The 12,514-nt window shown below is 41.6% G+C and overlaps 1 protein-coding gene across 10 annotated transcripts in view; it reads right to left on the bottom strand.

Annotated features, from left to right (window-relative positions):
• The window catches only part of Sin3a (SIN3 transcription regulator family member A), a 61,914-nt gene that overhangs the window by 30,222 nt on the left and 19,178 nt on the right, over positions 1 to 12,514 (bottom strand). For all 10 annotated transcript variants that reach the window (XM_029481677.1, XM_021171725.1, XM_029481676.1 and 7 more), the window contains 6 exons: positions 10,106 to 10,282; positions 5,047 to 5,153; positions 4,055 to 4,337; positions 1,862 to 2,113; positions 855 to 1,007; positions 569 to 727 (listed from right to left, as the gene is read on the bottom strand). In XM_029481677.1, coding sequence (XP_029337537.1) covers positions 569 to 727; positions 855 to 1,007; positions 1,862 to 2,113; positions 4,055 to 4,337; positions 5,047 to 5,153; positions 10,106 to 10,282 — 1,131 coding nt within the window. The remainder of the gene's footprint in view (positions 1 to 568; positions 728 to 854; positions 1,008 to 1,861; positions 2,114 to 4,054; positions 4,338 to 5,046; positions 5,154 to 10,105; positions 10,283 to 12,514) is intronic.

Here is a 12,514-nt window from a genome sequence, read left to right as displayed (position 1 = left end):
TGGCTGTCCTGGAACTCACCCTGTAGACCAGGCTGGCCTCGAACTCAGAAATCCGCCTGCCTCTGCCTCCCAAGTGCTGGGATTAAAGGCATGCGCCAACATGCCAGGCTACAGCTTCCTTCTTATCTTAGACACACTAAATCAAAGAGAGCAAGCTGGGCTTCCTAACAAACTTAAGATTTCCTTCTAGTACAGCTCACAGCTTTCAGAGACAGAGGACAGACCCCTAGCCAACTTTGTTTATGGACACTGTGCTCACAGGAGTTGAACTGCCCCAGAGACCACTCATTTACTTATGAAGTACCAATTGAAGAATCTTCCTGTAACCCAAGGCAAGCTGAGCAGATCAAATCATGAGAAACACGAGTTAACTCTTAGTAACAAACAAAACAGCTAGAGGCTCCAAGCAAAGAAGAGATAAGAAAAATATAGGAACTGAAAAACACACACTATAATCCACAGAGCAAGTGCTTTCCTGACAGCTTTGCGGGCAATTTCTGTGACCTGAACCAACCTGATCTAGACACACAGGATCTGAGCACCATACCTTCTACCTGCCTACTCTCACCTTCACTGGAGGCGTGGCTCCTGTTCCAGAGTGCCTGCGGATCTGGCAGCCATTCTGACTGGGCCTCTGTGGCTTGTTATTCAGTTGGGGCTTCTTCACAGTGCCTCCGTGGTCATTTCTCACAGAATCAACCTTCTCAGCAGTTGTTTTGCTTAAAAGCTAATGAAGACATACGAGACAGATTAAAATTCTGATCAAAATATCATCTAAAAAGGCCCCTCTTGCTATAGCTTTCAAACTTATGGTAACAATTTTAAATAATGTAGTTTGTCTAAATGCGATTTACCACCGAGCTGTTGGCATCTGGCAGGAACTGTCCAAATTCAGACAGCAAATCCTCCTGGTTTTTGAAGAGTCGCGCCACCTGGGCATACACCTCTTGCTCAGTCAAAGCTGGAGTGTAGTTTCCCCCCGCTTCCTTGGCATTCCGCTGTTCTTTCTGAAGAGGATAAAATGGGCAGATGGTATTAGGAGGACTACTGTCTTGAATCCTAAACCACAAAACAATTATTTTCGGAAACGTTTGATATGGCTAAAATATGTTATTTCAGTTACATTAAAGCTTTTAATTACTGTTTTGATTGCAGTCTTTTGAGCAAGGAGAAGGTGCTGAATGACACGTCTTAAACTACAAACACATGACTGCTCCTTTAACTAAGCTGGTAAGACAGAAGACATTAGAAAATGTCTCCCATGCTCTCTTGTAAATGTATCATGCTTTACAAACTACCCTCAGAAACTTCCAATATGAAACAAACATTCTCTTCATGGCTAGTGACCTTAAAAATCCTGACAAGATGTTACAGGGTAAGCAAAGAAGGTAAGTATAAAAGTGGGTTCCTAGACACACATTCTAGTTCTAACCAGTTACTATACCCAGTAAAAATTACTGGGGGTAATAAATATTCTAGTTGTTCTCAGACTAGATTCTCTGAGGGTAACCATCTTGTAAGTAGAGCCCGACTGAACCATGAAAAAAAAAAAAAAAAACTTTCTGGGCAGCAACCAGAGTCCCAGCTACTGGGGATGCTGAGACAAAAGGATCACTAGAGCCCAGTATTATAGGGCTCGCTTAAAAAGGGATAAATGGCCGGGCAGTGGTGGAGCATACCTTTCTTTAATCCCAGCACTCGGGAGGCAGAGGCAGGCGGATTTCTGAGTTTGAGGCCAGCCTGGTCTACAGAGTGAGTTCCAGGACAGCCAGGGCTACACAGAGAAACCCTGTCTAGAAAAAAACAAAACAAAACAAAAAAGCGGTGTGTGTGTGTGTAAATACATAACCAACCCTCTTACCTGGTATGTGTGCAAAATCTCCAAGAATGCTTTGTAGATGTCTGGTTGGCCCTGGAATCTGTTCTTGATCTTATTAACATAGTTGATGGCATGATTAAACTCCACAGGCTGATTGTTTTGCAAAGATGGAGCTGTCCCCAAGGAGATTGTCACTGGTGTGTGAGGCTGGACTGGTGGAGAACGTGGGGATGCATATGGTGGGAGTGGGGGAGTCTGCTGACTGGCTGGAGTATGTGCTTGTAGTTGGGAAGGCTAAAAAGAAAAAAAGTATTTTCCTCAAGAACATAAGAGGTTTGACATTGGAGAAGAAACTCTGCTTGTGGACGTTGTACATCGTGGTGCGGAGCCTAGTGCGCACCACGATGTACAACGTCCACAAGCAGTGGGCCTCTCTTTCCATTGATGGCCGACTAGGCCATCTTTCGATACATATGCAGCTAGAGACAAGAGCTCCAGGGTTCCGGTTAGTACATCATGTTGTTCCAACAATAGGGTTGCAGATCCCTTTAGCTCCTTGGGTACTTTCTCTAGCTTCTCCATTGGGAGCCCTGTGATACATCCAATAGCTGACTGTGAACATCCACTCCTGTGTTTGCTAGGCCCCGGCATCGTCTCACAAGAGACAGCTATATTTGGGTCCTTTCAGCAAGATCTTGCTAGTGTATGCAATGGTGTCAGCGTTTAGAAGCTGATTATGGGACGGATCCCTGGATACAGCAGTCTCTAAATGGTCCATCCTTTCATCACAGCTACGAACTTTGTCTCTGTAGCTCCTTCCCTGGGTGTTTTGTTCCCAATTCTAAGAAGGTGCACAGTGTCCACACTTTGGTCTTCATTCTTCTTGAGTTTCATGCGTTTAGCAAATTGTATCTTATATCTTGGGTATCCTAAGTTTTGGGCTAATATCCACTTATCAATGAATACATATTGTGTGAGTTCTTTTGTGATTGTGTTACTTCACTCAAGATGATGCCCTCCAGGTCCATCCATTTGCCTAGGAATTTCATAAATTCATTCTTTTTAATAGCTGAGTAGTACTCCATTGTGTAAATGTACCATAATTTCTGTATCCATTCCTCTGTTGAGGGACATCTGGGTTCTTTCCAGCTTCTGGCTATTATAAATAGGGCTGCTATGAACATAGTGGAGCATGTGTCCTTTTTACCGGTTGGGACATCTTCTGGATATATGCCCAGGAGAGGTATTGCTGGATCCTCCGGTAGTACTATGTCCAATTTTCTGAGGAACCGCCAGACTGATTTCCAGAGTGGTTGTACAAGCTTGCTAAAATTTAATTCTATGTGGCTGGTGACTCTCCTAGCATATCTAGATCAAGGATATCATCTACTTATTGTGATTATCAGGTGATCTGGCAAACAAAGTAACTTGATTGCATTTTTTTTTTTTTAAGTGTGATGTTCTGCATCTCTGCTGAGATAAAGTTTGGAGTATTGTTTTTTTTTTTTTTTTAAGATTTATTTATTTATTTATTATATGTAAGTACACTGTAGCTGTCTTCAGACACTCCAGAAAAGGCAGTCCTCGTTACGGATGGTTGTGAGCCACCATGTGGTATCTGGGATTTGAACTCCAGACCTTTGGAAGAGCAGTCGGGTGCTCTTACCCACTGAGCCATCTCACCAGCCCTTGATTGCATTTTTTTGAGACAGTATTTAATATAGCTCAAGAGTATCTTCAAATTCCTTGTCCTGCTTTTAGCTCCAGTGCTGAGATTTACAGTCATGTCATCATAACCAGCTCTACTACAACCTTAATATAATGACAATCATTTATGGAAAGTCTAATTTGACCATGATAAAAATAATCATTTCCGAGCTAGGTATGACGGTAGCACCTAGATTCCCAGTTACTCAGGACCACCAAAGCTCACGATTGAAAAACTAGCCTGGGCAACACAGAAAACCCAAGTCAAAAAACAAAGCAAACCACACACACATCCTATTCCAGGTGTCAAAAGACTACTACAAAGCCAGCCCTGAGACTAGAGATAAACAGAAGCTGAGGACAAACCAAAGTTCTGGAGTTTGCTGGTGTGATGATTTAAGTGAATATAAAATAATGAAGTCTATCTAAGCATGAACATGTGAGATGTCAACATCTTCCCTGAGGACACTGCTGTAACTTATGTACACCAGGGAAGGTTAGGAGATGCAGAATCTTCCCACAACTCACCTTGCTGACTTTGGCAGCTGTGGGCTGAGGAGCTGGCTGAGCAGGAGTGGGAGCTGACTGGGATGAAGGCTGGGAAGGATGCTGAGGTGGTGGCTGAGGCTGGGGCTGGATGCCATGGGTGGGAATCTGATGAACTTGGCCAGGTGTTGTCACGTTCACCATGTCATTAGTCTGCACCTCAATTTTGTAGCCAGGAGGCAAGAAGGTATTAAAGCCCATGATCAGGTCAGGGTGGCCTTTAAATAGCTGGGACACTCGGCTAATCACTCCTGGAGTATCAATGCTGACAAAATCAAATAGGAGAAAAGAAAAGCTATGAAAAGCAAGCTTGGCAAAAGCCCTGGAGGAAAACAGTAACTTCTCACTAGGTTTTTCCTAAACAGGAAAACAGAAACACTCAAATTCCAAATCCACTCATACGCTCGGTCACAATTTTGAGTCACACATACATTCTCAGCAACAAGTCTATCCAGCAGACATACAGATAGTACATCTAAAACTGTCCCCAAGCCAGACCCAATCCTGGATACACCAGCACAGGTCATAATGGGCTTGTGTCTAGACTGTTCAGAAGGGTTACTCTCAGGCAGTGAGACATTCCTGAATATCGGGTTATCTTACATTAATTACAAACAAAAAACAAATCGTGCATCCTAAAAACTTAGCAGTGTTACTTCCCTAACTGAAACAAGCACCAAGAAGGATTTTAGTATAGATTTAAAAATAAAAAAAGGCCTAGCGCTCTATAATTACCATGAAACCAAAATATAGTGATATGTAGTTGTACATTTCTTTAAGGCTAACTCTTCAGGCTCAGGCTATAGGACTGCCAAAAGTTCAAGGCCACCTTGAGTTACATACCCTAAAACATAGCATTCCCCCAAAGAAATAATAATCTATAAGGAGATTGACTGTGTGTATATATGTATATATTCCCTTTAAAAATCAACGTTCTGAGCAAAAATTTAAATGCAGCCACACATATCCTTTACCTCTGAGATTTAAATTCCTTCATGATGTCAAGGAAATCATTGTAGACCTGAGGCTGACTACCGAACTGCAGTTTCACCTGGTCAAGATAGGACAGGGCGTCTTCCACCTGGGCAGGGATACATTTCAGAGATATAAGTTAAAACATTTAACAGAAGATCATCCATGCTCAAAAAAAGACAATAAGGGAATTATTTATGAAGTATTAGAAATCTGTACAAACACTAAAAAATATGCTGCAATTTTAAAACGAAGGTCAACTCATAAAATCTGTAGCCTTACCTCACAAAATAGTTATAATAGGGAATAATCGGTGACTAATGATTGTATTACCATAGTACCCACTCACCCACCTCCTGAGTACTTGCTAAGAAACAACGCAGCAACCTTTACATATTCAGTGACAAGTTGAAACCCTAACTCCACAGAAACTTACTCATGTCTTGTGGTAATCCTAAAATAATCACTGAAGGCCGTAACAGCACATGTTCTCCTCCAAAGTGAGGGAACCCAAGAGGTGATTTATAAACTGAAAGCCAAGGGTAAGTACACGTTAGAAAACATGAAGAATGTCAGGAAGCAGCAAGGGTGCAGTCTCGCTAAACCAAAACCAGCCAGGTAGGAGTTGCGGACACCTTTAACAGCTTGATGACAGTGCAGGTCAAAAGAACAGAAAACTCAACAGATTCAAAGGCTTTTAGGGAGAAGTGACAGGATTTGAGGACTAACTGAATATAAGAGACAAGGGAAAGCAAGCATTCAAAGTGACACAAACAGGAATGAATTTGAAGGGCCAGAAATAATACAAATATAATTTAGGATGCTATAACACTTAGGAGATAGCCAAGTATTATACTCTGAATAGTATTTTAAATTGTACAAAATTTAAAATTTTAGGATTAAGAAATAATATCTGATTTTGGCATAAGCTACAATATTTTGATATACTATGAAATAAAATGTTCATGCTCAAATAAACCAGTAAGCTATGTTATAGTGTGGCAGTCCTCTAACACTTGTGTGTCTAATCTTTCTAAATGTGCTTTTGGTTTCCATTTTGTATAGCCAGGAATTGAATCCATGGGATCCTGTATGCTCCATGCTAAGTCCTTGTTCATACCCTCTTATGGTGGTGTTGGTGTTGAGTTATCATAAGCACTATGTTACTTACCTATACTCCTTAGCACCAAACTGAAAATCAGGGGTTTTAACCTCTGCTGTGCTAGCAGAAGACAGGAATTTGAAGATACTAAACCAGACTCTACCACTGAGCTACACCCACAGTCCATGACAAAAGCTAATTGCTTCTCTTCTCTGATAGTATTCATGTGTGTCAAACTAACCTTAGGTCAGTCCTCACATAAGTTCTCTTGAGATAAAATCTCTCACCTGAACTTCCCAAGTGGGCCAGGCTTGCTGGCTAGTTGAGCCTCAAGGATTGGTCTATGTATCTCCCCAGGAATTACAAGCACACACACCACTGCACACAGTTTTTAAAAAGTGAATTCTGGGGATTCAATTGAGTGCATTAGCTGAGCTTTCTCCTCAGCTCCTGTTCTGATAGCATTAAATGGGGCCTACAGAAGCAGACACCACGAATGAGGACAGCGGTAGAAGAGTTGGAGGAAACTCATGTTTTGAGCCTTCTACCTTCTGCCATATGTGAACAATGTTTTGAGGTGGGTATTTTTGATGCTGTGATTTTTTTTTTTTAAGTCAAGGCTTTACTATATAACCCTGGCTGGCAGGGAACTAGCAATGTAGACTAGGTTGGCTTTTAAGTCACAGGTATCAATCAGCTTCTGCCTCCAAGTGCTGGAATTAAAGTCATCGCAACCACGTCCTGCTTTGAAACACTCTCCATTGTATTTAGTATGTGCATCTTTCTCTCTGTTGTTTGAACGAGACTGACTCCCATGGGCTCATATTTGAAGGCTTGGTCCCCAATGAACCAACCGTTTGTGAAGCAGTGGGTGTGGCCTTGTTGGAATAAGTGTGGGCTTAGAAGCCCAATGCAAGGCCCAGACATACCAGCAGAACAGATGTGTGCTCTCAGCTACTGCTCCAGCTCCAGTCCTGCCTGTTGCCATGCCCCCCACCATAATGACCATGCACTAACTCTCAAGCTAAAGGCAAGCCTCCAATCAAACACCTTTTCTCCATAAACTGCCTTGGTCACTATGTTTCCTCAGAACAATAGAATATTAACTAAGTAAGACACATACATGCAAATACAAACACTGACCCAGAAATAACAGGCAAGGATTAGAGCTATAGCTTATTGGTAGAGGGCTTGTCAAAATGCGTGAGGCCCTATGGTCATTGTCCAGTACTGCCAGGGAAAAAAGGCAAAACACCAAAAATGCTAAGCAATGTGAGAATGGGTGGTTAAATTGTATGGAGACAGATAGACAGACAGACAGACAGATACACACACACACACACACACAAATTCAAGAGCTGTTGAGATGGTTCAGCAGGTTCAGGTACTTGCCACTAAATCTAACCTAAGTTCAATCCCAGACACCCGCATGGAACTGGCCTCTGAAAGTTGTTCTTAAACCTTCAAGATGGAAATACAGGCTGTTAGTGTGTGTGTTAACACACACACACAAGTAAATATAATTTTGAAGTTTTTTAAATTAAAAAAAAAAAAGAGGGGCAGGAGTGGTGGTGGGTGGCTGGTACACAGCAGTGGCCCCAGCATTTGAGAAGCAGAAGCAGAGAGGAGACAACATGATTCTCACTTGCAATCAGGTCAACCCAAGTTAAGAACCTTCTCAACCTACACTTCCCCAAAGAAAACTCAGCAAATTATTATATTTAGATATCCTATCAATCAAGATCTTTTAACTAAAAAAAATCCCAACTCTACAAAACTTACTCTATAATCCTAACCCCAGCTTCCTTGCTGGTTTGTGTAAGAAACAGAAACAAGCAAGCATATCCTAGAGCAAGGAAGGTGGAAGAGATAGACAGTGTCCTTTGGGAGGGCTGACTGGAAAAGGCTGTCACAACCAGCCTGGCATTGGGACTTACACCTGTAATCCCAACACTCAGCAAACAGGCAAGAGGGCCTCAAGTTCAAGGCACTCTCATCTACACAGCGAGACTCTATCTAAAAGCTCTCACCTCTACCCAGAAAGGGCTCTTAAAGTGTTTTTGTTCATTTAAGAACCAGTCTATAAAGGCTTTAGAATATTAAGGCATCATCTACAAAATGCAGTACAAATCATAAATTTCATAAAACTCCTCCCTCTTGTTCAACTGTCGTGTTCATTATACTATTTATGTAGTACGTAGTATCCTTCAGTTAATATTAAATTCCCAAGAATGAACGTCAATAAGGCCGGGATCAAGGAAAAGGCAGCTAAGCAGCAAAGACACTTAGAGACCATTGGAGACCGGAATCAGTTCCAAGCTTTCCAGTGGATGCCTGAAACTTGGCTGAACCTTGAATTCTACCCTACCACACCAGCCTTTTCTTCTACATAACTAAGCACAGTAAAAATTAATAGACAACTCACCTTCTATCTTATAAACCTCAGCTTAAATTTTTCCTCCCTTATCAAGTTGAGAACCGTCCCATTTTTACCTTAAAGGAAGCACTGTATGGCTTCTCTTCATTGAGAATCGCTGTTCTGGAACTGGGCCTATCTCTGGCCTGACTTTCTAACTGACTAACAGGCAGGATATGGAAGGTGCACACTGAGTAGAAGGATGATTTCCACCCCACTGAGGATGGGCAGCGTAAGAGTTCATTAAAACACTATTTGTGAGCCGGGTGTGGTGGTGCACGCCTTTAATCCCAGCACTCGGGAGGCAGAGGCAGGTGGATTTCTGAGTTCGAGGCCAGCCTGGTCTACAGAATGAGTTCCAGGACAGCCAGGGCTACACAGAGAAACCCTGTCTCAAAAAACAAAACAAAACAAAAAAACAAAAAAACCCCCACTATTTGTGATGGCACAGTATTCAAATTTTATATAGAGCTTACTCTGGAAAGGTTTTACTTTAAGTTTTTAACCAGTTAACTGTGGGTAACTAAAATAGCAGAAAGAAAGTTTTCAAGGAAGAGGATGACTGCTGTATTAGAAAAACCAAAGTAGACATTTTGACACACATATGCACTTTGGGGTAAACTGTTCACTCTCAGAAAGCAAACCACTACATATAATTAGACAAAATTTGGCTATTACAACCAAAGGAAGACAAAACATCTTCAGTTTTAGCTCACATTTTCTGCACTTGATTTCAGAAAGATTTACCTAAGGGTCAATCAGAAAAGCTGAGAACTAAGCAACTGCTACAAAAGTCACACATTTCAAAATAATTGAGACAAAAAGGTTAGTTGGGAACACAAGCTCCAATCAGTCCTCCATAGATGCATTTCAAAGCACCACACTGGATTCAAGTGAACACAACAAACACTGACACTAAAGGGTGTTTCAAAAGTAGAAAGGGGCCGGGCGTGGTGGCGCACGCCTTTAATCTCAGCACTTGGGAGGCAGAGGCAGGCGGATTTCTGAGTTCGAGGCCAGCCTGGTCTACAAAGTGAGTTCCAGGACAGCCAGAGCTATACAGAGAAACCCTGTCTAAAAACCAAAAAAAAAAAAAAAAAAAAAAAAGTAGAAAGGGTGCTTTACTAAGCGTGGATTAAAGATGCCCACAAACCCAGCTGTTCAGAGCATTAAGAAGAATTCGGAGCTCTATTATGGCACTGACTTCCTATACTGAAACTGTTCTATGCCCAGACATGTGTACTCAATAAAACTCTTCCTACACGAAGAACTTGAGTCTAAAAGAAAGGATCTCAAACTGATACTTCTTTTTCTACAGCAACAACCCTCCGATTCTGGTATACTTGAGTGTTAGGCATTCACACAGCCAACACTTTTTGAGGGTATGTTCCTCTGGATCAGGCACTGGTGACAAAAAGGGAAATACATGTAAGTTTCAAAACAAATAGCAAAACATTTCTTGTATTTCAAACCCTACTCTCTTAAGTTAAGGCATTATTTCCTGCTGAAGATAATGTGAGTCAAGGAAAAAATAGAATACTACCTTGAGCCTCTGAAACTGCTGCTGTCCCTGTACTGGTGCAACTGGTGGTGCTGGGTGGGCATGGCTCTGGACCACCTGGCCTCCATGAGGCTGGACAGCTGTTGGGTGATGATGGCTGCTATGAACTGCTGCTATGGCGGGCCCATGACTGCCAGAACTTTGTGGCACAGCTGAAACCTGGGGTGAACAAAATACAGACAAACTAAAAGGCTTGTTGCATTCTCCCCCAAATGCATCTAGAGAAATAACATAAATGCATAAAGCATGCATGTGTTTCTACATGCATAAAGATATTAAGAAGAAAGGAATTACTGATGTTATATAGCCCATCTATACTTAATGTTTTACAGATATTAAAATCATTTAATTTAAGCTGGACATAGTGGCACATGTCTTTTATCCTAGCACTAAGGAGGCAGAAGCAGGCAGATCTCTGAGTTTTGGGCACGTCTGATCTATGCAGTAAGTTCCAGGACTGTCAGAGCTATTCTCAAAATGTAATAATAACATTAATAATAAATTTTCAGAGCACTTCTGTTCTATTTCAAAACTGTCAATCAAAGCCAGGAGTGGGAAGATCATGCCTGCATTCCCAGCATTTACAGGGCTAGGGCAGGAGGTACTGGTCCGAGTGTGAGGACTATAGGGACTAGACAGTGATTCTAGGTCAACTACAGAGAGAACCTGTTTCTAAAACCAAAACAAGTAAATGGGGAAGGGGTAGAAGCTGTCTTAAAATCAGTATAGCTAACTGCTTCATCCCCAAATAAGGAAACTGAGCAATGTAAAATGTACTTTCTCTAAGCAGTATAAATACTTCAACTTAGTAAACAAGAAAAATTTTCACCAATCTACAAAACTTACCGTGAGCAGGGACACAGAGAAATAAAACAACAATAGGTAAAACCACAGATATAAAACTTAAAGAGAATGGATAAGAAAACATTTAGGGGCTGGAGATGTGGCTCTGCTGACAGATACTTGTCTACTACTCAGGAAACCTTGACTCCACTTCCAGTACTCAAATTTGATGTGCTGGTGCTTGCCTATAATCCCAACAATCGGAAGATAGACAGAAGCAGGAAGACCAGACATTTAAGTCACCCTCAGCCACATAGCAAATTCAAGGACAATCTGGGCTGTAAGAAACCTTATCTTAAAAACGAGGAAAAAAAATTAAATAAATCCTTCAAATTCAAATACATACATCTTTTATGTAAAGGCTATCAATCAATCACTCTGCTTTTCTATTTGAAAATACCTGTTTTAGCTGGGTGTGAAGGCACTCGCCTTTAATCCCAGCACTTGGGAGTCAGAGGCAAGTCGAGGTCAGCCTGGTCTACAGAGTGAGTTCCAGGACAGGCAGGGCTACACAGAGAAACCCTGTCTCAAAAATAAAAAAGAAAGGAAGGAAGGGAGGGAGGGAGAAAGGAAAACACATTTTACAGATTTTCATCAAACTTAATTAATTATATGGACTGAAGATTGGGCCCACTGCTAATCCAATAAGCCAGGGCTGTGGATTAGGTTTCTGGAACTTGGAGGTGAAACAACACAGCAGTATTAACTATTCTGCTAAATATCTGAAATGGCTTGTTAGCACATACTAGTTTCCAGTAAGGCTATGTACACATATATCTATCAGAGGACATAACTGTACACCTATCTGGAAAGTAAAAATAATCTCACAAGCAGAATATCGTTTTTCTTTTTAAATCCTTATTTAAGACTCATCTGTTACTGCTACGTAAGGCAGCCTCCAGTGCAAGCACTGCATTTGCTTCACTCCTGAGGAACTGATCCTCAAGTGCTTGCTGACACACGTGAGGACCTCAGTTCAATCTCTATTACTGCAAAATAAAAACTAAATAAAAAAACCAAGCCAGGTGTAGTAGTACCTGCCTTTATTCCTAGCACGCAGGCAGCCTGATCTATGCTTGGCCAGCCATGGCTACATAGTAAAGAGACCCTCCCTCAAGACCAAAAATGTTAAAAAGTAAAAGCTACTATAAACCACATTAAGTTGTTAATAATTAATTATAATAATAGTTGGGCAGTGGTGGTGCACACCTAATTCCAGAACTCAGGAGGCAGAGGCAGGCAGATCTCTGAGTTCAAGGCCAGCATTCTACAGGGTTAGTTCAAGAACAGCTAGGGCTACACAGGGAAACCCTGTCTCGGAAAACCAGAAACTAAAAATAAAAAATGAAAAAATAAGTTCTTCTACTTACATAAAATACAAAACTACATTGCATACACTAGCAAGCGATTGCTGAAAGGACCCAGATATAGCTGTCTCTTGTGAGACTAGGCCGGGGCCTAGCAAACACAGAAGTGGATGCTCACAGTCAGCTATTGGATGGATCACAGGGCCCCCAATGGAGGAGCTGGAGAAAATACCCAAGGAGC

This window comes from Mus caroli, chromosome 9 (genome assembly GCF_900094665.2).
Source record: "Mus caroli chromosome 9, CAROLI_EIJ_v1.1, whole genome shotgun sequence".
Lineage (NCBI taxonomy): Eukaryota > Metazoa > Chordata > Mammalia > Rodentia > Muridae > Mus > Mus caroli.
Note: the sequence above shows the minus strand (reverse complement) of the source record. Positions and strands in the feature narration are given on the sequence as shown.